The 21006-nt window shown below is 39.9% G+C and overlaps 1 protein-coding gene and 1 long non-coding RNA gene across 2 annotated transcripts; one reads left to right on the forward strand and one right to left on the reverse strand.

Annotated features, from left to right (window-relative positions):
* Positions 1-8118: 8118 nt before the first annotated feature.
* On the forward strand, positions 8119-10764 carry LOC105938503. Its single transcript, XR_001167019.3, has 3 exons — positions 8119-8224; positions 9665-10131; positions 10269-10764. It is a non-coding gene; the product is annotated as an uncharacterized LOC105938503 (long non-coding RNA).
* A 5255-nt stretch (positions 10765-16019) lies between these two features.
* LOC105938554 (UDP-glucuronosyltransferase 2C1) lies at positions 16020-18948 on the reverse strand. The gene is made up of 2 exons (XM_021307488.2): positions 18773-18948; positions 16020-17699 (listed from the first exon to the last, which is right to left on the reverse strand). Exon 2 carries the CDS (start codon positions 17681-17683, stop codon positions 16082-16084), a length of 1602 nt encoding a protein of 533 aa, XP_021163163.2. The 5' UTR covers positions 17684-17699; positions 18773-18948; the 3' UTR covers positions 16020-16081.
* Between the last annotated feature and the right edge of the window lie 2058 nt (positions 18949-21006).

The raw sequence follows: 21006 nt of genomic DNA on the forward strand, positions 1-21006 counted from the left end.
AATAAATGTGGGTCTGTTGTTGATTTTTATATTAAGTTAATTTCACTTTTACACAATATATTATGAATAATCTCAGCATTTTTAAGAAAAGTATGTGCAATTTCAACAATACTTTTACTCAGTTAAACATTTACTTGTGCATTATGCATAAGAACTGTTCACAGTGATTATACAATGTTGAAAAACATTTATTCACATTTTTTGGAACTTAAAAACACTGTCTGCGTGATAAAATACATCAAACAGATAAAAATTAAGAAATGATTTGAATTTTTCCACACCTGAAGCTTTATCTGCTAATTAAAACACAGTGCCCCTCGTGGACAATATAGGAACTGCATATTTTCAATTAAACGAAGTACATGTTTTTTTCAATAAATGTTTTATCATTCTCTTCCTTTTATCTTGTCCACTTGTGAAAGTCAAATCTGATGAGCTCTTTGTGGCATCTTATTGCCACATTGCCAGACAGACACTGGAAAAAAAAAAAAAATATATATATATATATATATATATATATTAGGGCTGGGCAAGTTAACGCGTTAATTTCGCGTTAACTCGTTAGACTATTAACGGCGATATTTTCTTTAACGCGCGTTAACGCATGTTGATCACATGCTTTTATTTTGTGAAGGTCTGTTGCTGCGGTGTAGGGGTTTGAATCAGAACAGTAGGTGGCGATAATGCGCCAATAACCTCGCTGTCAGCCCAGCCTCAGATTCAAAGAGGAAGAAAGGTGCTGGGTAAAAAAACAAAGCCGACATGCGGAAGGCGGTGTTTCCCGCAGGTACCGCGAGCGAGCTTAGGCGAGGCGAGGCGGTGAGTTGGCGGCCGGAACAAGTTTTGTGCGGAGCGGAGCGGGGGGGTCTGCATCGACGCCGTCGGTGAAGTCGCTTCTCGTTTCAAAGTATCCATGTGTTTTTGCCTGTTTTCCCCCTGCCATTCACTATATGCGCGCGAGAAAGCAACAACAAAAAACCGCGTGTCAACGTCAAATAAACGCAAGCATATCGAGTTAGCAAGCATTTCAGTTTAAAGTTCTTCCAGCATGGAATATGACAGAAACAAGTTAGTTGTAACCACTGCCAAGTTAAACTTTGGTATTGAACATAAAATGGTAATGCTGCTCCCTGCTGTTACCTCAGAAATTGCCTGTTTTTGGTAGATTTTTTCCCCATAAAGAGAATTCCCTGTCAGTGGCAATTAGCTTTAATTTATTATTATTGCTATTTTTTGTTTTACATGTTTAAGTTGAGCTTTACACTAAATATGTGTTACTGATAAGTGCTACAAATGTTACAACACTTTTGTTCATATGGCAGCAGAACATTAAAATAAAAATGCTCTTTACACTACTTTTGAATTCATTCTTGGAGTTTGTAAATACAATGCGATTAATCGCGATTAATCGCGATTAATCAGTGCGATTAATCGCGATTAAATATTTTAATCGTTGCCCAGCCCTAATATATATATATATATATATATATATATATATATATATATATATATATATATATATATATATATATATATATATATATATATAATGATAATGCATTTAGCCACAGGGCCGGACTAAATTGTTCGGCGGGCCGGATCCTGCCCGCGGGCCATATGTTTGACACCCCTGATATAGCCTGTGCCTGTGGCTGTCTGTGGAGACAGAGCTCCCCCACCTTTTCAAAAAAGTGCAACAAGTACTTATTTTGTTCACATCTACGTACCTATGAAAAATAGCCTTAACATCAAAAACAAGTAGCGGTGAAGCCTGCATGTAAAGGATGATATATGTTTCTTACTGTCAACTGGCCGCATCAGGAGCCTGTGAATCTCAAAGAAGCAGATTAATTTCTCCTACTAATGGGCTATAAGCACAGCTCCACTATTTCCTGAACTTCAGCAGCTCCTTTGTTTCCTGTCTTTCATTACTGGACAGCAAGGACCGCGGAACCGGTAGGGCCGCGGCCCTACCTACTTTTGATGATCAAACATGTAAAATAATATATATAAATAAAATAAAATTATTCAATAGCTATTTTTTCAAATGCACAATAGTCTATGGCAGCAGCATCATTCTCCAATGAGAAAGCGATAAATCATCCCATCTAAAAATGTATAGGGTAGTTCACTGCTATTGTTTTCATCTGGGTTTTTCGCGCATGCGCGACTGGTAGGCAAAAGGCGAACACAATGGCGGACGCAAACAGAAAAACTGCTCCAGACAGCGGCCCGTGTAGCGATCGCCACCTCCCCTCCGCCGCTATTTAAGTAGAACAATGACTAGAGCAGAATTAAGTTGTATTTACCGGAGATGAAGTGTAGACTGCAAATTCTGTCGTAATATGATGGCTCCCCCAGTCCATTGGGAGTGTCTGCCTGCGCTCTTTTCATTGAAAATATCCATTTCTTTCTTCGTCCTTCCTCCTTCGGTAAACAACAGAAACGTACATCCAATGATTTGGAATGCCTCTCTGTGCAACAAGTCGTGGGCATTGCTTAGATTCCAAAAATAAACGAAGTAAAAGTACGCTCTAAATCACCCGTTTTGTCATGTAGTAGACGAGAACAGTACTGTTTGTGCCTACACGCCGGACCTGGACTGGACGTAGCGCTGACGTCACGCGTGAACTACCCTATTGGCTGATTGTGTCATGTGATGTAAACAAAATGACCGCTACTTCGTTTGCTTCGTTAGCTTAGTTAGCTTTAAGGCTGTGTCCACCACAGACATGAATATGATGTCTATGGTGTCCACTGCAAGTGCTGAGAGGTGTTTCTCGTCCCTCCGTCGTATCAAGACCTATCTGAGATCAACAATGACCCAGAAAAGACTAAATAGCTTGATGTGCGCCCACACACAGGGATCTTTTTTGACCATAGTGGTTGCTTTGAGGATAGGACTTCATCCAGCATAATGGCAGACGGAGACACATTTTCAGGAATATTTAGAGCAGGGGTGAGTTTGACTTTTCTTTTTAAAGTATTTTTATTCTGTAAATATTGTGTTAGCTGTAATATAATGATTGTAAGTGGAAATAAATCTGGGGCGTGTGTGCTGGAACGTCAGAAAAAAAGTTAAATAAATGGGTAGTTCACTTTCATCCGGGTTTTTCGCGCATGCGCGCCGGACTGATGGGCCCGACCAATTTGAAATGCGTTCCGCGGTACATGACTGGACAAGCTGATTAATCCAGGTGTGTCTGGCTGGTTACTGAGGTTAGACACACCTGGATTAATCAGTCTGTCCAGTAATTAAAGACAGGAAACAAAGGAGGTTTGCTGAAGTTTGCTTTGGGTGTACAGCATGACTGGAAAAGCGCTATATAAATTCAGTCCATTTACCATTTATGAAGTTCAGGAAGAAGTGGAGCTGTGCATAGAGCCCGTTTGGGACGAGAAAATGCATTGTGGTGATGTAAGGTAAAAAGGTGTTAAACACGTTCAAAGAAGCACAGACTTGAAAATACCCTTGACATGAATGCAAGTGATTGTGTTGTATGTGTGTAGTGCAGCATGAGCATGTATACATTTACATAAAGTGTGTATAACTATATTATGTGTATGCGTATGGTAGTAGTTGATGTGCAAGTTTACTGTTTGCTCCTATAAGGTGAGCTAACTCCGGTCAGTGAGTCAGCTAACATGAGATCATCTCTGGTTTCTTCTGGTCTTTTACTCATGCTCTGAAGAGCCATCAGCCACGGTAATCAGGCACTGTGGCCTGAGAGGTCTGGATAAAATAAGAGGAGAAGAGGAAGTATTATGTGCAGAACAGAAATTTGTAAAATACAAGAAAAAATACAACTAAATAACCTATCTATTCTGCCACAGCTAGGGTAGTGCATTGAAACTCATGTTCAGTGCAGAGACTCAGAAAGAGGCTATATCCTCAGACATTGGGCTTCTCAACTCAAACCTGAGTCACTCTGTTTTACATAGCATACTTTGTACACTACATTACTCAGTATGTTAGTTTATCACTCAAATCATGTCAATAGTTTATCACTTGAACTTTATTAATACTCTTGTAAGTAAACTTTTCTCCCTTCTTGTAAACAGTTCTTTCCGTCAGTGTTCCTATTTTTCTCCGCTCCCATTTAATCTTCTGTCTTCCTAACTTCTGCCTCTCTCCTCTTGTATCAATCTTCCATTGTTCTAAAACAGAGACATTATATAATTAAAATCACTTCCAAAAACATTAGAATGTAAAACATGAAAATTTCCAATTATTATTTTTATTATTATCTCATCTGATTAAATACTAAAAATTACCACAATATTTGGAGCTACAAGCAAAAACAACATAATGAATGGACATTAAACAGGTGGTTATCTCTTACTCCATCGTTCTCAGATCATGCAGATCTTATCTCATTCAGTTACTGACTCCTATTTTTTCATGAGAAACTTTCATATATCCAAACTGAGCAGTAGAAAAGCCAAACCTAAAACTGTAAGTCTATTCTCATAAATCACAACCATAAATCAGCGAAACAACTTGTAATAACTCTACTTATAATGACTATCTGAAATATAAACTAAAGGTCACCAATCAGTTCTAAAACATCTTTAGACGAACCCTTGTTGATCCCTGGAGAACCAGCATACCAGATTAGTGCCTTAGAAAGAGTTTTCAATAATTCTGTTACATTTTATCCAAGTGTCTTTTACTCTTGTGAGCAGCAACTCGTGGTCTTGTCTTACTTTTTATTGATTATTTTTTAACCTGGACACAAACAAAACATTTATCACAGGATCAGTCCGATCCAAATAAAATCAATTAACGCACTTACATAACACTGGGCAGCTCCCCAGCAGTTGCCACCGGTTGTGACAACGAACTTCCACTTCTTCTTCTTCTGTTTTAAAAGTGGTGCGCTCTTCTTCTTCTTCTTCTTAATGTTTTAATAGCAGCTGACATCCAAAAGCATCATTACCGCCTCTCTAGTGGTGCGCTCTGCTCCTCATCTTTATGTTAACCGCAGCGTAACCAGTTACCTTAACACCGGTTTCGGCGTGCAACAGCTCTACCGTAATAACAGTCTACATGCAACATTTTCCCCCTCTGTAAAATCGGGGACATTTCCGGGGACAGCTTTAGCCAGGGACAGGTGGTCCAAAACGGGGACTGTCCCCAGAAATCGGGGACGTCTGGTCACCCTAGTCTGGAGTCCGCGGCATAGACGGATTCATTCACTTCGGCATCTGTTTTGAGCAGAAGTGAGAGATCTATCTTTGATTCCTTCTGCTATATGTGTCTCGTATTATTTGTGCTTTTTGTGCAAGAGGTTTTTTGATATCTCAAATTGTATCCTGTTATAGGATAAAGTTTGAGTTATGTTTTTTACCTTCTCACCTTCCCTTTTTTTGTGGCCTCTATCTTTTCACAGAGTAATGGCTGCGCCCTGTGGGCACCGCGTAAGGCGGTTGACCTTGGCAGCAAGGTTTGTGATGTTTGTTTGTTCATGTTATGCCGATTGTACTGAAACAACAATGTCCCCCTGGGATTATTAAAGTATGTCTGATTCTGATTCTGATTATTTATGTATGTATGTATGTATGTATGTATGTATGTATGTATGTATGTATGTATGTATGTATGTATGTATGTATTTAATGCTACTAAATATTCAAATTTCCTTCAGGATCTCTCTCTGTCTTTGTTTGTGGTGCATAAACTCCACACCTATCCTTTCATGGAGGAAAGGTAAAAAAAAAACGAAAACGAAAGATTTTAAGTGGGATTAAAATGAGGAAATAAATAAAGTATAATGAACAAAATGCAACAATGGGGTGTTGAACTACGACTCATATTATAAAGTGCTAAGTGATAAGACTTATTTTTGTGAGGTTTTCACACATGCAAATCCCTAAAAACAACAAAAAGGTTTTAAAAACTGACTTACACTATGATGACAAGTTTTTTTTACTGAGGTAATGTTTTTGGGAGGAGTTTTTCAAAACCAAAAATTCTCAAACTCTGTAGAACCTCTAGATTAACAGACTTTCCTACTATTATTCATAATAAATCCTTTTTTAATCAGGACAGTTGTAACAGGCTGAACATGGAATCATTTCATGTCTTTTCATTTTGAAAATTTACCTTTTCCACGTTTTTTACTTAATCAAAGAAGTTTTGTGCAACTTCTTTAGTGAATAACCACATATGAAAAGATGTTTTGCTATTATGAGTAGGGTTCAGAGAACTCGGTATCAGCCAGACATAGAGTCACATTTTAAAAAGTTTATTGAAAAGATGAGTAGTAGCAGACAAAACAGGCAGGCAGGAGTAAGCAGGTGAGGCAAGCAGGCCCAGACTGACCGGGGGTTGCAGGCAGTGACAAATCAAAAAAGATTTATACAGGAGATGACCAGAACAGACGATGCGGACCGAGGAACCACCAGAACTGGCTAAACAAGCAGCTGGAACTCATAGGGAACAAGGCAGACTTTGAGCAACACACATGCACTAGAAGCACACATCTGAGCTGAGCAGGGGAATAGAGTTCAGTCACCAGAGCACAGGAACTGGTAGAAACACTGTGACAGTGCACAGGAGGCAAGAGGAGACGTTCTAGCAGAGTGGATGAAAGAGGCATGTATATAATAATAATTGAACTTGATTGATCTCACAATGGAGAAATTCACTTCTGCATCTCAACCCATCCCCTTGGGGAGCAGTGGGCTGCCACTGTGTGGCACAATCGGGGGCTAAGATTCTTGCTCAGGGACCCAGAGTGCCAGCTGTGGGGATCAAACCGGGTACTTACAACCTTCTCAAAGCGCAAGCACACTGCTCTAACCACAATTCAATGTTGGAATATGTTGGAAGGTGAACAGGTGAGCAGAGTTGACAGTAATTAGTGGCAGCAGGTGGAGCTGATCTGATTGACTGGAGACTGAGGAGTGGACTGAGATGACTGGATGGGTACAGATGGCTGTGGGGGGTGAAAACTAGTTAGTCCAGAAAAGTCCAAAACAAATAAACAACAACCTAAACCGTGACACTTTGCTTCATTCCTTTTTGTGTACTACAGTGAAAAACTCCAAAGGTTCTCCTTGTTTCTCTCCCCATCAGTCGCTACCAAAGCTGTTCTCAACATAGAGTATAAGAGAACAAGAGTGGATAGAGTGGAGTGTCTCCACAACCTTTTAAGAAATTAGACAAACAGCTAAAACAGAAAATAAAATAACATTTAAACTACAACATAGACGAGGTCCAAAAAGCACAGAAGCATTGCGTTATTCATGCCGTTAAACAAAATACTGTGTTAATGCACATTTATCTGTCAACATTGACAGCCCTAGTTCGGAGGGTACATGACTAAACATCTCTACCATAACCAGAGCATTTTCTTTCTTTTCTGCTGGTGTAACCTCAATATAATCTATAATTAAATCGTCAAAATGTTTTTGTTTTTTTGTGGGGGTGGATGGGTATGTGGACCCACAAACCACCAGTGCATCTTACACCTATACAGAAGTCTACAGAAGTTTCACATCAGTAGCAGCAACATTCTGGAGAGTTGCAAGTTTATGTAGAACAGTTCATTTCCTCTCCAGGAAATGAACTGTTCTGCAAAGGTGGTCTACAAGGGTACGGAACAAGCAGCTGCTTTCTCTGCTAAACCTTGCAGCTGATGTTCCTTCAAGAGATTCATATTAAAGAGCATCGCAGCTGAGCAGACAAAATATATCTAAATGTTTTCAAGGAAAGTTTCAGGTGTTCCTATCATTATCCAGAGAAACATACCTTTAAAACATATTTAAATGCTATCTTTATTCCATGTAACGCTGTTAAATATTTACAGGCCTTAGATTGATGACCAAGCATTCACCTGACCTTACAAATACAAATCTAAAAGTTAATGGGGACCATAACATAATACTTGACTTCCATCTTAAAAGCTCTGGGGCAGCTTTGCCCTGAACTACTGTCACCTGGTAGGTTGATGATCTTTGTGTGTTTGTTAGCATTAAATATTAATTATTAACAAATTAATTACTAATTAATTAATTACTTAGGAATATATGTCAATATGTCAAACAAGTAGCATTTAAACACATTTTCTTCCTCGAAATAGCAGTCGATTGGTTAGTTACATAACTCCTCCTCCACTCTCCTACTTACAAAAGGAAATGCACGCCTGTCTTCAGAAGAAACGGAAACTTCTGAAAGTTCTCTGTTGTTCCTGATATTTATCGTGACTCAGGCCATCAGGTAAAAATACTTATTTAATTTAAACTGGTTAATCTTTAGGATCCTCAGTGATGTTTGTATCTGTAAATAGAAGAGCAAATGGCATTGAATTTGGGGCAGGGATAACACTAGGACAGAGAATTCAGTCTAGGACAAAAGGGTCAAAATGCCAACACAATAATAGGATTTCGGTCATTTCTACTAGCTGGTAAATTAATGTATTTGATTTTAATCTGTCAGAATCTGTTGTAACTGTTCATACATTTGAAGTAAGATTTTGTTGTAGAACCTGGAAACGATCCACTAATTTTTAGGACATTATGACATGTAAGATTAGCCTATTTAATAGGGTGAACGTATTCAACATCTAGGTTAAGGTGTCGAGCTAAAGCCCCTTTTGCACCGGTTTGGTTTGGCCGGGCTTTACTCGGCCCCACCCGCTTGTGAGCATTTAAGCATCTAATTTTTTATCAGAGCCAGCCCGAGTTTCTCCTGCCCTGCTCAAGGCTAGGGTCAAACTGAGTACACTCGAGCGGAGTTTTGATGTGAACATGCAGTTCTTCAATAATTGGGCAAAGGGAAACGAGAAGTTTTCTTCCGATATAGTCCAGGAAAACCGACAAGCGACATTTATGTCAAAAACACTATGAGCGGAGAGGGTCAAACCAGAATATAATTTTACTATTTACACGCATGAACCACGCCTGAGGGATACGTCAGCTTTCTATATGCAGACGCGCTGTACCACATCAACGGATTTACCAAGGCTTTCTCTCATTTTACAGACACTAAAATCTAGAGAACACGCCATTGTATCAGCAGAGCATAAATATCCAATATCAAGCTTATAAAATAACTTCACTGTGATCAAAAGTCAACGTTTTCACACTATTAAAGTCCTTCTCGTCATTTCTGCCATGACTGGGGCAAAAAACCTTCTCATAAAGCTCAAAATGTAGCTACATAAGGCAAACTTTACAGAAGATCAGTCTCATCGCCCCTCTTCGCTTCTGTCTCTAACACACACACACACACACACACACACACACACATCCTTGTATAATTAGATAGTGAGGACCTTGCTGTCCATAGACTTCCATTCATCTTTAAGCCTTTCTGTGGCCTAACCCTGACCCTAACCCTAAACCTAACCTTCACCGGTTTATACCTAAGCTAAACCTAATTGACACCTTGAAAAACCCTAGCCAAGAAAAAAAGTGAGGACCTTTTTTCTTTCATCACTTTACTAGTGAAATTTAAAAATATTTGCTCTCACTCAGCTGCAAGTACAAGAACATGCACACCCTTGTTTGTCAATGAAGTTGCTTAGAGTACATTTCCCATGAAAAAAAAATTGACAGCAAGTGTTAAAATAATTTTTAACCGCAATTAGTTTCGCATTCCAAAACAGTATTTTTATTGCTTCTCCTAATTTCACTTTTTCTCCTTTTGTTTCCCCAGTTATGGCATTAAATATGGAGCTGACGAGGGAATGGCTGTCTCAGGCGACAAAAGGAATTAAAAACAGCCCACTGGCAACTTTATTTATTTTAGCAATATTACAGTCGATAGCTGAGATACTAGTGGGATTGGAGTTTGCTTGTCCTTGCGACCCTAAATACAACATAATGTTCACTTTAGTATTTTTCATTGTTCCACCATTTATATTCTTTTTACTAGCATTGGCAATTAGCCCATTCTGTAAACCATGTAAATCAATCGCTGATCGCATAAATGTCACCATTGTTCCAACAGCGACATGGCTGTTCATATTGTTCATTGATGGTCGTTATTATGCCTGTTTACGTACGGATTGGTCAGGAACGTATGAAGTTATTCAAAGTGCTTCATCACAGCAGTGGTGTAAACCAGCCAACTCATCTCAGGAATTCCTGGCCAAAACCCAGCTATTGTATAGTGAATCACAGGTAAGAAGCAATGGCAATTCAAAAGATTTTTACTAGCCAACAATTTAGGTGAATGGTTTTTGTAAGCTAATGAAATCTGTTTTTTAAGTGTTTCACTTTTTTGAATGTTAATTGTTTTATTTGTTTGTTTTTTTTAGTTCATTGGATTCTGGACAGTACTTGGGCTGACCGCGATTTATTTGCTATGTGTGTGTGCCTCCAAACGTTGCAGCTGCTGTAAAAATGAACAAAACCCGGAAGATCCAAGAAATGAGGAGAATGAGCAAATGGAACTAAACCAACAACCTTAAAAGAAATAAGAAAGTATTTTGATTAAAACAATGTAATTGTGTGCCTTAAGATTAATAAGATGATTAAGTATTCATAACCATACTATCCCAAATGTTAATTTCAGTTATATTTTCTAAATGCTTTGCAATTATGTATTCATATAAAAGTAACATTTTTAACAGCACTATACTTTATGTTCAATTGTTTTCAGATTTCAATGTGTTTTAATTTTTTTGTCCATAGTTTTTCCATATTGCCCTGTTATTATAATCAACAGAAAGAAATTTTACTGGACTGCCATTTGTCAACTTCCTTATAAACTTGTTAATAATCCAAATAATCATTTGCAAAAGTATGAAAATAAAAATAAAAACACTGAACAAACTTTATGATATTGATTTTAAATTCAGCTTCCTTTTTATAAATAAAAGTTTTAATTCAACTGAATTGCTTTATTTGTCTGCCTTTACTTTACTTTGTCTACCCGATGTTGCAAGGCAACCCTAAGTTGCCTACTGAGTCTTGGTGTATAAATGTCTGTGCGTTAGTGAGAGCGATTGGGTGAATGTGGTTATAGTGCACAGCATGACTGGAAAACCGCTATATAAGTTCAGTCCATTTACCATTTGCAGAGTACAAAAATACATTAGGAGAGTTAAGGGGAAAAAATGCATATCTCGCATTGTCTCTCTACAGGACACAGTGTGAGAATGCAAAAAAATTAAACTAAAAAAAAACAAAAAAAGAAACATGCAGACAACATCATGAACACATGTAGGTTCGTCCCTGTACAATCCGCCCAAGTGAGCAGCGCATCCACGCAAAATCAACCTAGGGTTTTTGATCTGGGGGGATAAATCATAGGTTTAAGTCACATGTCGTAAATCTTAGGACACAGGTCATGTGGTCATTGGTCACAGTGTGACAGATCATAGGTGATAGGTCACGTGGTGACTTAACCTTTCTCTAAGCTACACTTTGCATAGGCTGCCATCACAACACACAATTGCTTGTGTTTCACTTAATCATACAACACAACTACAAGCAGAAAATTACTAACCTTCACTACTGCTGCTACTACTGAACATAACAAAATGCTAATCATAAAAACAGACCCAAATAGAATTATTAATCAAAGACTCTAAGCTCGAATGAACAAACTGAAGATTAATAGATACAGATTGGTAGGATTTCATGTAACAACAAAAATTCATAAATTGTATTGTTATGATTTCCTAGTTAACATGAGACATCCATTAATCCATTGCTTAGACCTGCTTATCAGTGCAGGGTTGCTAGGGGTGTGGGGCACATGTGCAGTCGTTATTGGGCGAGGGTGACATTATGTTTAGTGAATATTATGTTTTCTACAAAAGAAATTACTGAAAAAATAAACCCAAGTCAGCTGATAGTGGTCCTTTAGATATAAAATCAGAATAAGCTTTATTTGCCAAGTTTGTGCATATAAACAAGGTATTTGTTTTTGCTTCCACTTTGTTCTCAATGAAGACATTTTAGATATGAATATATAGGGTAAGGTCGGGGAGGGGGTTTATTAGGTATATAGTGGGTGATGGGGGGCTCTGGTCGGATGGCCCGTACGGGTCGTGTCGGCCCCCCCTCTTTGGGGGACCTGGTCCGGGGGGCGTCTGGTCCGGGGGCGGGGCCGGGGGTCGGGCACAGGCAGTCGTATTGTTGAATTGTGGTGACCCCCCCACTTGGGATTTTTGGATGTGAATGCTATGTGGGAATGTGTGTCCCTTTTTTTTGTGTGTGTCTGTGTGTGGCGAGTGGGGCACAAGGGAGGGATGGTGTGAATTAGTTTTTTTTTTGGTTTTTTTTGTATTTTTCCCCCAGGTTCGGGTTCGGTCCGCTCCCTCTCCCAAGATCATCTCAAGTCTCCGCTAGGTGCGGAGCCCATCCCCCCACGTCCTGCCCTCCTCCGCTGCGTTGGCGGGCGCCTTGACCCTCTGGCGCGTTGACGGTCCTCGGGTTTGGGGCGGGTTCCCGGGTGGGCGCCGGCCCATTCCCGGCGGTGGCTTCGCGGGGCCTGGCCCCCTGGGGGGTGGCCGGGGCCCCTGCCGCGGGGGCGGGGCGCCCCTGGGGCCTCTGGCCCCCAGGGCCCATGGCCAGGACCACTTCAGCGCGGCCGGCTGCCGGCAGAGCCCACGGGCTCGTCCCCGCGGCTCTTGGGGGCGTCAGCATTGCGGTGGCTGGGGGATTTCCTCGGGGTCGTCTCTCCTCTTTCCTCGGGGGGGTTGCAGATTTCCTGTGAGGGCCCCTCTCAGGCGCACTGCTTTGGGGGCCCCTTTGGAAGTCCGGGGTTACGGGTCCCCTGACGCCTGCCTCTGTGCTCGGGGAAGGTGGGTCTTCGGTTCTCCACAATCACTATCAAGCTATTTCCTTTTGTATAACTTTCACCTAAACTAGTGCACTCTCACAATCTCCCACAGGTGCTGGGTCCCAGGTATTAAATGCTCACTTATATACAGAAAGGCTATAATTTATTTATTTATTTTCTTTCACTTTCTTTTTTAGGTATCACATTACACATGTCAGCTTAAATAATAATATATATGATTTAGCAATGGTATCAAGGTGTTACACGATTGTATCTGTTGCTTTATGTCTGTTGGTTGTGCTGTTCTTTTTGTGTCTCTTTCCAGGTGATGGAGCAGACAGAGGACGTTTTATCATTCTCTTCCTTTTATCTCTTCTTTCTTTCACCTCTTCTTTCTCTTTTTTTTTCTCTTCTTGTTTTTCTTTTACTCTCCTACTTTCCCATTGTAGTGTCCATATAATTTGAAATTCTCCCTGCAGGAATCACAATAAAGCTATTTACACGCACAAATCAAACGGAGCATTATGGCGAAAGCTGTTTGCTCCACTTGTGAAAGTAAAATCTGTCGAGCTCTATTTGGCATTAAGATATCAATTTTTATTTCCACATTGCTAGACAGGACACTGGGGAAAAAAAAAAAAAAAAAAAAAAAAAAAAGATATGAATATATAAAAGGGAAAATAAAACTATTTTTTGGTCAACATCTGTGTTTAGAGTTCATTTACAAAAAAAAAAAAGGAAGACATTGTTAGATTGGTGCAAATAAGTATTGTGTCAATCTGGGCACTCTGACTGTTGAGTGTTCATCAGACTGGCGGCCGGGAGGAAAAAGCCGTCTCTGTGGTGGCTGGTTTTTGGAAATAGTGCTCTGTAGTGCAGAGCTGAGGCCGATTTCAAAAAACCAGGATAGAGGATCAAGCCGGGATTTTCTACATATCTTGTCTGAATAAAGCCTAGACTCGATTTCACAAAAGCAGTGACACAAGTTGCTGTGGCAATTTATTCTGTGCAGCTAGTCTGCTCCTGACCAGGTCAACTTAGTTAATCCTAGTGCCTTCTCTGTTCAGTCATTGGTCACAATGATCAGAAATCAATAAGTTTTATGAGTGATTCTGTTTCCTTATCTGAGTGTATTGGTTGTTTCATCAGCCTGCATTAAAATACCACTGATATACATTGGTATTCACTAAAGTAATATAATTATTATAAAACGATGATTGTAGCCTAAACATTTATTAGCTTTATTATTGTTACTGTTCTGTTGTATTTTTGAAGACTGCTGTTGTTCTGAGTTTGACAGAAAAGCCTGTAATAGACTGTTGTATGTGCTGAGGAAATGAAAATGGCTGATGAAGAAGCAAAGGTGTTGTCAAAGTCCTGTGTTAAACCATTTTGCATGAAATTCTGCAACTCTAGGGACCGCTGTTTTGCTGACTCCTCCAGTAAAAACATATTTCCCCTCAAGTGCACAAACTACACAGTCCCAAATGGAGGGAAAAATATACAAACCATAAGGCTCAATGACCTAACAACTGTTAATAGGAGGAATATTATGTTATTTGATATACAGTTTTTAAATCAGGAATAGGTCATTTAATTGCAAATCAGATATCCTACATTAACTTCCTGCGATTTGTTTTAGTCTATGCTTGGTGTTTTAAAAGGAAACAATATTTGTATAAATAATTAACGTCACTATTAAAATCTACGGAGCCCCTAAAGGGACATGGAGGGGAAAAAAAACTATTGCGAGATCTCGCAATAACTATTGCGAGATCTCGCAATAGTTTTTTTTCCCCTCCATGTCCCTTTAGGGGCTCCGTAAAAATCTGATATGAGGTGAACAAGTTGAAAAAGTTTCATCCCTCTCTTCTGCTCCACTGTTTCAGGAGTTATGGAAGGGTCGGTGAAACAGCGCCCTCTAGAGTCAGAATCAGACAGATAAGAGAAAATGGTAAAAATTATTTTGCAATATGTATGTTGCTCCAAATAAATGTGTTTTCCTTTATAATAGCAGCAGGGTTTCCTTTCTTGAGTCTGAAGTGCTTCAGTTCCTCATAAGTGTCTGTGAGGGATTTACCCCCTCACTAGCAGGTGCTGTATTTATTAATTTTCCATATTCTAAACTGTTGTCCAAATTCTTAAATGTAGTATTTTGGGTAGGTTTACAGTGATCGGTTTATTAGTTTAAGTTTAATATTTTCTTGTTCTCATCACTCTGTCCTTTTCTTTGAGGTCACCTGGTCATGTGTTGTCATTGGAGCGGTGCTGACAAGGAACTGGTGTTTTTCAATCAGCCTCATTAGGAGAGTCCACACACTGATTGGTGCATAAACAAACAAAAAATTTTTTTTTTAGTCCAGCAATTGTCCCAATGACCATAATGAATCTCACAATAATCAATCTGAGGGGTGCCGTTGGATCTACCGGTCTGGACTGGAACGAAGGGTGGAGTCTTTCGATTTTGATTTCCATGTTGGGGGTAGCTTCAGAACTTTGGGAAGCAACAAATTCTCCTTCTTCCTTCCCTTCCGGTATCTGGATTACACGTAAGTTGTTTCATCTTAACCTATTTTGTAGATCATCACAGATAGCTGTGAGTACTTTTTCACGTTGAAACAGATATCGCACTATATGTTCTCTTGCTCAACTGGGTTCCCTTATATAGGACATTTTTGACCAATTTGTATAATATGATTGAATTTAAATTTGTAAAGTGCCTTGAGATGACATGTTTCATGAATTGGCGCTATATAAATAAAATTGAATTGAATTGAATTGCACATATATTATGTGGCAAAGCAGAAAACCAACAATGAATGCCTGTGACCTTCGATCCCTCAGGCAGCATGGCAATAAAAGCCAACATTCTTGTGTGAAGGATATTAACACGTGGGGTCAGGAACACAGTGTTCAAAAGCCAGCATCTGTGACAGCATGGGGGTGTGTTAGTGCCCATGGCATGGCTAACCTATACATATATGATGTAACCAGTGGTCAACATACCCTGTTCCAGCTTTTTTTTTTTAATATGTTGAAGGCATCAAATTTAAAATAAGTGAATATTTGCACACACACAAAAATAGGTCTATCAGTTTGAACATTAAATGCCTAATCCTTCTAGGTATTCAATTGCATATTGATTGAAAACGATTTGCACATAATTATTTTCTGTTTTAATTTATGTTTTACGCAACATCCCAATTGCATTTGAATTGGGGTTATATCCTTGACTTGAATTATTTTATATAAGTAGCTAAAAAATAACAAATGCTGATTTTCCGCTTCAAAACACTGTTTATTATTCCTCACAAAGAAATCCACATTTTTATTGTTACATTAGTGAAGTTTAGTTTTTCTTCCACTGAAAATCGTCCTCCACAGAAACCTGACAACTGCAATCCAGATGAGCGTTGCAAGCAGGGCTGCTGCTAGCAAAGCTGCAAAGACATCCACAGAGCTGTAAACAAACCAGGACATTTTATGGGAGTGTGTCTGGAGATGACGGGCTCCTTTGTGTCTCATGACGTACTCGATCCAAAACACAGCCTGATCCAGAGGTTTCATTGGCTGATCTTTATGCAGCTTCGAGAGAGTCCGCATGGTATTGCCATAGGTGGAGTTGTAGATAACTGCCATCAGAGCCTCTTTGAATATATGCCTGTCGAGCATGGCGATATCTACGATCACAGCTGCTCCCTTTGCCCTGACCCTGGATAGATTATCGGGCTGATCGAAGAACAAAGGAAGTCCAACAACTGGAACGCCGTGGTAGATCGCCTCCTGAACTCCATTGGTGCCTCCGTGGGTGATGAATGCTCGAGTTTTGGGATGACCTAGGAGGTCATTTTGTGGCAGCCACTTGACCAGTAGCGTGTTGTTGCCCAGGTTGTTTGGTCTTTGTCCTGTATACCTCCAAATGACCTTCTGAGGCAGCTGAGTAAACGCTGCAGCTATCTCTTCAGAGATGCCCTGAGGCAAGTTGCTCATTAATGTTCCTAGAGTCATTATGACAACCCCATGCTCTCCAGAGCTCTGGACAAACTCCTCCAGATCAGCAGGGAGGGGTTTAGGGGGCTTGCACTGAAACCCTCCCATGTAGACAACATTTGGCACTGTAGGACGAGGGAATTCAAACACAAAGTCGTTTCTCATAAGCCAGATATCGGCGTCGAGGAAAAAGGTTGAGTAATCCACATCGGGGCCAAAGAAGCGCCGGACAATTGGTTTGTAGGCAGGTTCTGTGATGTATGACAGTGTAAACATCCCCATAAAGTAACTCAAGACGTTCTTTAACCTCTGAGGGAAAGTCATCTTATCTGTGAGCTGAGTTGCAGTAAAGGGAATGTATGAGAGAGGTGAGGGAGCAATGAGGAAGTGAGCTTCACCCTGAATGGTCCATCTGACATTAAACACCAGAGGAAGATGGAGTCTGCGTGCCAGCATCGCCCCGCCGCCAATGCCAGGGTCCGTCAGGACCATGTCATATTTGTCTGCATGCAAAGACTGCATCAGATCTTCATTTTCAAAAACGTGCGTAATTACATCACCCAATCCCTTATGAAACTGGAAGAACTGGTCTAGCAGCACCCCCCGCATTTGCATCTGAGCCCAAAAGTTGGACCAAAAATGCCCCGGCTTCATCTGAAGCCGAATCTCCAGCTGTTGAGATAAATTAGTGTCAAAGTTTTCCTTAAATCCGCCACGGCAGGAGAGAGTTATGGAGGTGTAGAGGGGGGACTTTTCTTCGATGTACCAGCTGTCAGAGGGCCGAAGCACGGTGATCTCGTGGCCCCTGGCATGCAGTTCCTCTATGATCACTTTCATATTTATCCAGTGGCTTCCATCCAATGGGAACACCAGAATTTTTCCTCCTGATGTGCTCGATAGTTGCATTGCCAGCAGAGTTAAGGTGATAAACGAGGGATGAGGCATCTTCATGCTGATCACAGGATACCTTGAAAATACAGACATTCAAGTCAGTGAAGCAACTTCTGTTTGTTTTTGGATAGGGGGACTATTTTATATTTTCCCCCTTTCTCTCTAATTCTTAGATGTGATTTATCTTCTATCTATACCTTGGTAGAAATTAACATATAAAACAAATAGTGAATGTGAACTTCTGTCATGTAACAAACCCTTTTTTAGAAACACTTCAATTTATTGACAGTTAATTACGAATAAAATAAATATTACATTATAAATCAAATCAGCCTCGAGTTCATGAGCTAAAGAGGTCTGAAATCCTCTGTTCTGGACGCAGATGGGCCAAAATGTCCAAAATAACCACCTTAAAGATGAGTAAAATACATTGTCTTGAAAACTGTTCATATCCCTTGAATGTTTTCACATTTATAACATAGCAAATACACAACTGTGTGCTATTATTTTATATTGTGTAACAGAACAAAACATACCAGAAAATAATAATAATAATAATAATAAAGCGATTCATGCTTTAAAAACAAGGACATTTGTTGCATTGTTGTCATTGCTGCCTGTTATGCGTTTTTCTCCCAGAATTAAGGTTTTTAGCTTTTCTTTATTTCACAAGTAAAATACATTATCTTGAAAACTGTTTTTTTTTTATTTAAATGGTTAAACTATACAAAGTCCCATTTTTTTATTCATTTATTTTTGTTCTTTTACTATATTTTATGCTCTATATATGTCCACTTTACTTTTTACGAATTCGCCTTAAAATCTTTCTCTCCGTTAATACTCTCCTTTAACAAAGGGCATTCATTGACATTTTACTGACATTTTCATTGTAATACACCCACTGTATCATTACTTGTTCAAAAACAACACGCTATCTGAGAACAATAACTTCTCCAAATTTCAACAGAAGAAATATCGCATCTGATATGGTTAACAAACTTAAGCCGTTTTGAAGGCACAAATCAAAAAGTATTTCTGTGAAGTGTTTTATGACATATCGGACTTTGACACTTACATAAGACGCAAAGCTGACGCACATTTCATGGTTTTTCACTCAGTTTTTTATTTTGCAATATTAAATGCTCTTACCTGAATCTGGTTCTCAGCTTCAGCAGCTGTAGAGTTGCTGGAAAGCACACTGTCCTCTGCTGAATGCTCCTCCTTGTTTGTGGTGCAGGTCACAGACTGACAATAGTTGTGTTGTAAAACGCATGCAGTGGTCGTTGAACTGTCAAAGCAGTTCAAGTTAGGTTCACCACAGATTCATCTGCGGCGCCACCTAGTGTTAAGTCGGGACACGACAGAACAGTTTCTGTCTGTTGAACTGAGCTAAAAGTACGCCATTGCATTAATAAAACAATTTTAAAGAAGTAGCCTACGGTTGCGAAAACACTCTTTTAATCTGTTACTTTTAATAACTTGTTTCTTTTATACAGCCTTTTGCATTATGCTGAAAAACTAAATTGAAGAAAGTTCTCCAGGTTTCTTCCAAGTAAATAATCTCACAATCAACAATAGTTGTATCTTTATTTTTTATATATTTATGGCTTTATTGGATAAACTGCATCTTTATACATGACAGTTGTGATAATTATTTACTAAAATGCTCCTATAGTGCACTCAGAATTAGGAATATAGACATTTTCTTTCATGCTCCGTATCTTTAAAATTGGCTTCAGAATACATCCATCCATCCATTTTCCAACCCACTTAATCCCTCATGGGGTCGCGGGGGTTGCTGGTGCCTATCTCCAGCGTTCACTGGGCGAGAGGCGGGGTTCACCCTGGACAGGTCACCAGTCTGTCGCAGGACAACACAGAGACAAACAGGACAAACAACCATTCACACACACACTCACACCTAAGGAAGATTTAGAGAGGCCAATTAACCTAACAGTCATGTTTTTGGACTGTGGGAGGAAGCTGGAGTACCCGGAGAGAACCTTTCAGAATACATTCAACAAACAACATATTTCCTTCTGAAAATAATTTAATTATTTTTTTGTGTTATCTAGACCAGGGGTTCCCAAACTTTTAAACCTGCTGCCCCAAAATTAACACAGACTGGTGACCCCCTTTTGGGGCATGCTTTTTTGGTTTTGGAAATGACAGTTTATTAAAAGTGATAAATTAAGGGGTGATTTTATTAGAAGAATATGCAGGCCTATAAAAACTCTAACCGATCTTTGCCGTTCTGTCCAAAGGGCATGTATTTGTCATAGTTTTGTTCCTGCTCTCACCCATACTCACCTCTCTCTGTCCCTCAAGTTCCAGGGGTGTCGTCTTATCTACTGGTTGTCCCTCATGCCAATCATTCTGACGCGCTCACCTAATGGCAGTGTTCATGCTCTTTCCTTCTTAGTTTCCACTTGCTGGCTTCCTGTCCTTGTCTCCGTGGTAGAGAAACAATGGTACTTTTTTACACTTGCTGCCTCCAAGACTTGCCTAAAGTCAATATCAACGACGTACACCAATATGCCAATATGAAGACTTGTATGTACCCTGAAGGTAAACAATGGACTGTTTGCCCTACTTCTGTCCCAGTTTTCTGTGCATTAAGCCTCAACAACACACCTCGTAACTGCATTTCAACAATGCACTTTATAGTTTTATGTTTGACTGACAGTGATTAGTGAAATCTTTACTACTGTCCATGCTGCGATTGAAGGACGAAGCAGAAGCTGTTTGGAGCAGCAGACAGAGACAGCTGATGCTAATAACACGCTAGGTTAGCCTTTACTAGGAAGTGCGTCGCTTACACTTCTTTTATCTTGCAAAACTAAACTTTTAAGAATAAAAACTACTTATAAAAATTGTAAAAATGCGCCTGGTGTAAAAGCAGATGTCATCATCTGAGCCTGCAATGCGCTGCAAACAAAAGCGGCTTCGTAGCTGTAGCTCCTCAGCCTGGACTCGAAGTTGTTCAATGATTCTGCGCAGCCCCTCAGTTTCATTTACCAACTCATTGGCAAATTGTCCCGTCATCACGCAGACACAATAGTCATGATCTGGAGCCACGGTCACATCCATCTCTGTGTCTGGGTCCTCTGCTGGGTCTGCGGGAGGGCTATCCACCGGAGGACAGCCTTGCCACACACTGAGCCTTGGAGGGGGCAATGAGTTGTTCTTCCACTGAAAAAGAACAGGTACAGCCCCTTTCTTCAGGCTCCTCGATTCTCCAGGAGGAGGAAATGCCGGCTACATACTCGGGTACCTTTTTTTTGGGAGTGAACCACTGCAAACACACAGCATTAACAACCGGGAACGAATGGAACCTTATATTCCGATTATAGAGCGACAATTTGGTACAGCAAGGTACACAG

This window comes from Fundulus heteroclitus, chromosome 2, assembly GCF_011125445.2.
Source record: "Fundulus heteroclitus isolate FHET01 chromosome 2, MU-UCD_Fhet_4.1, whole genome shotgun sequence".
Lineage (NCBI taxonomy): Eukaryota > Metazoa > Chordata > Actinopteri > Cyprinodontiformes > Fundulidae > Fundulus > Fundulus heteroclitus.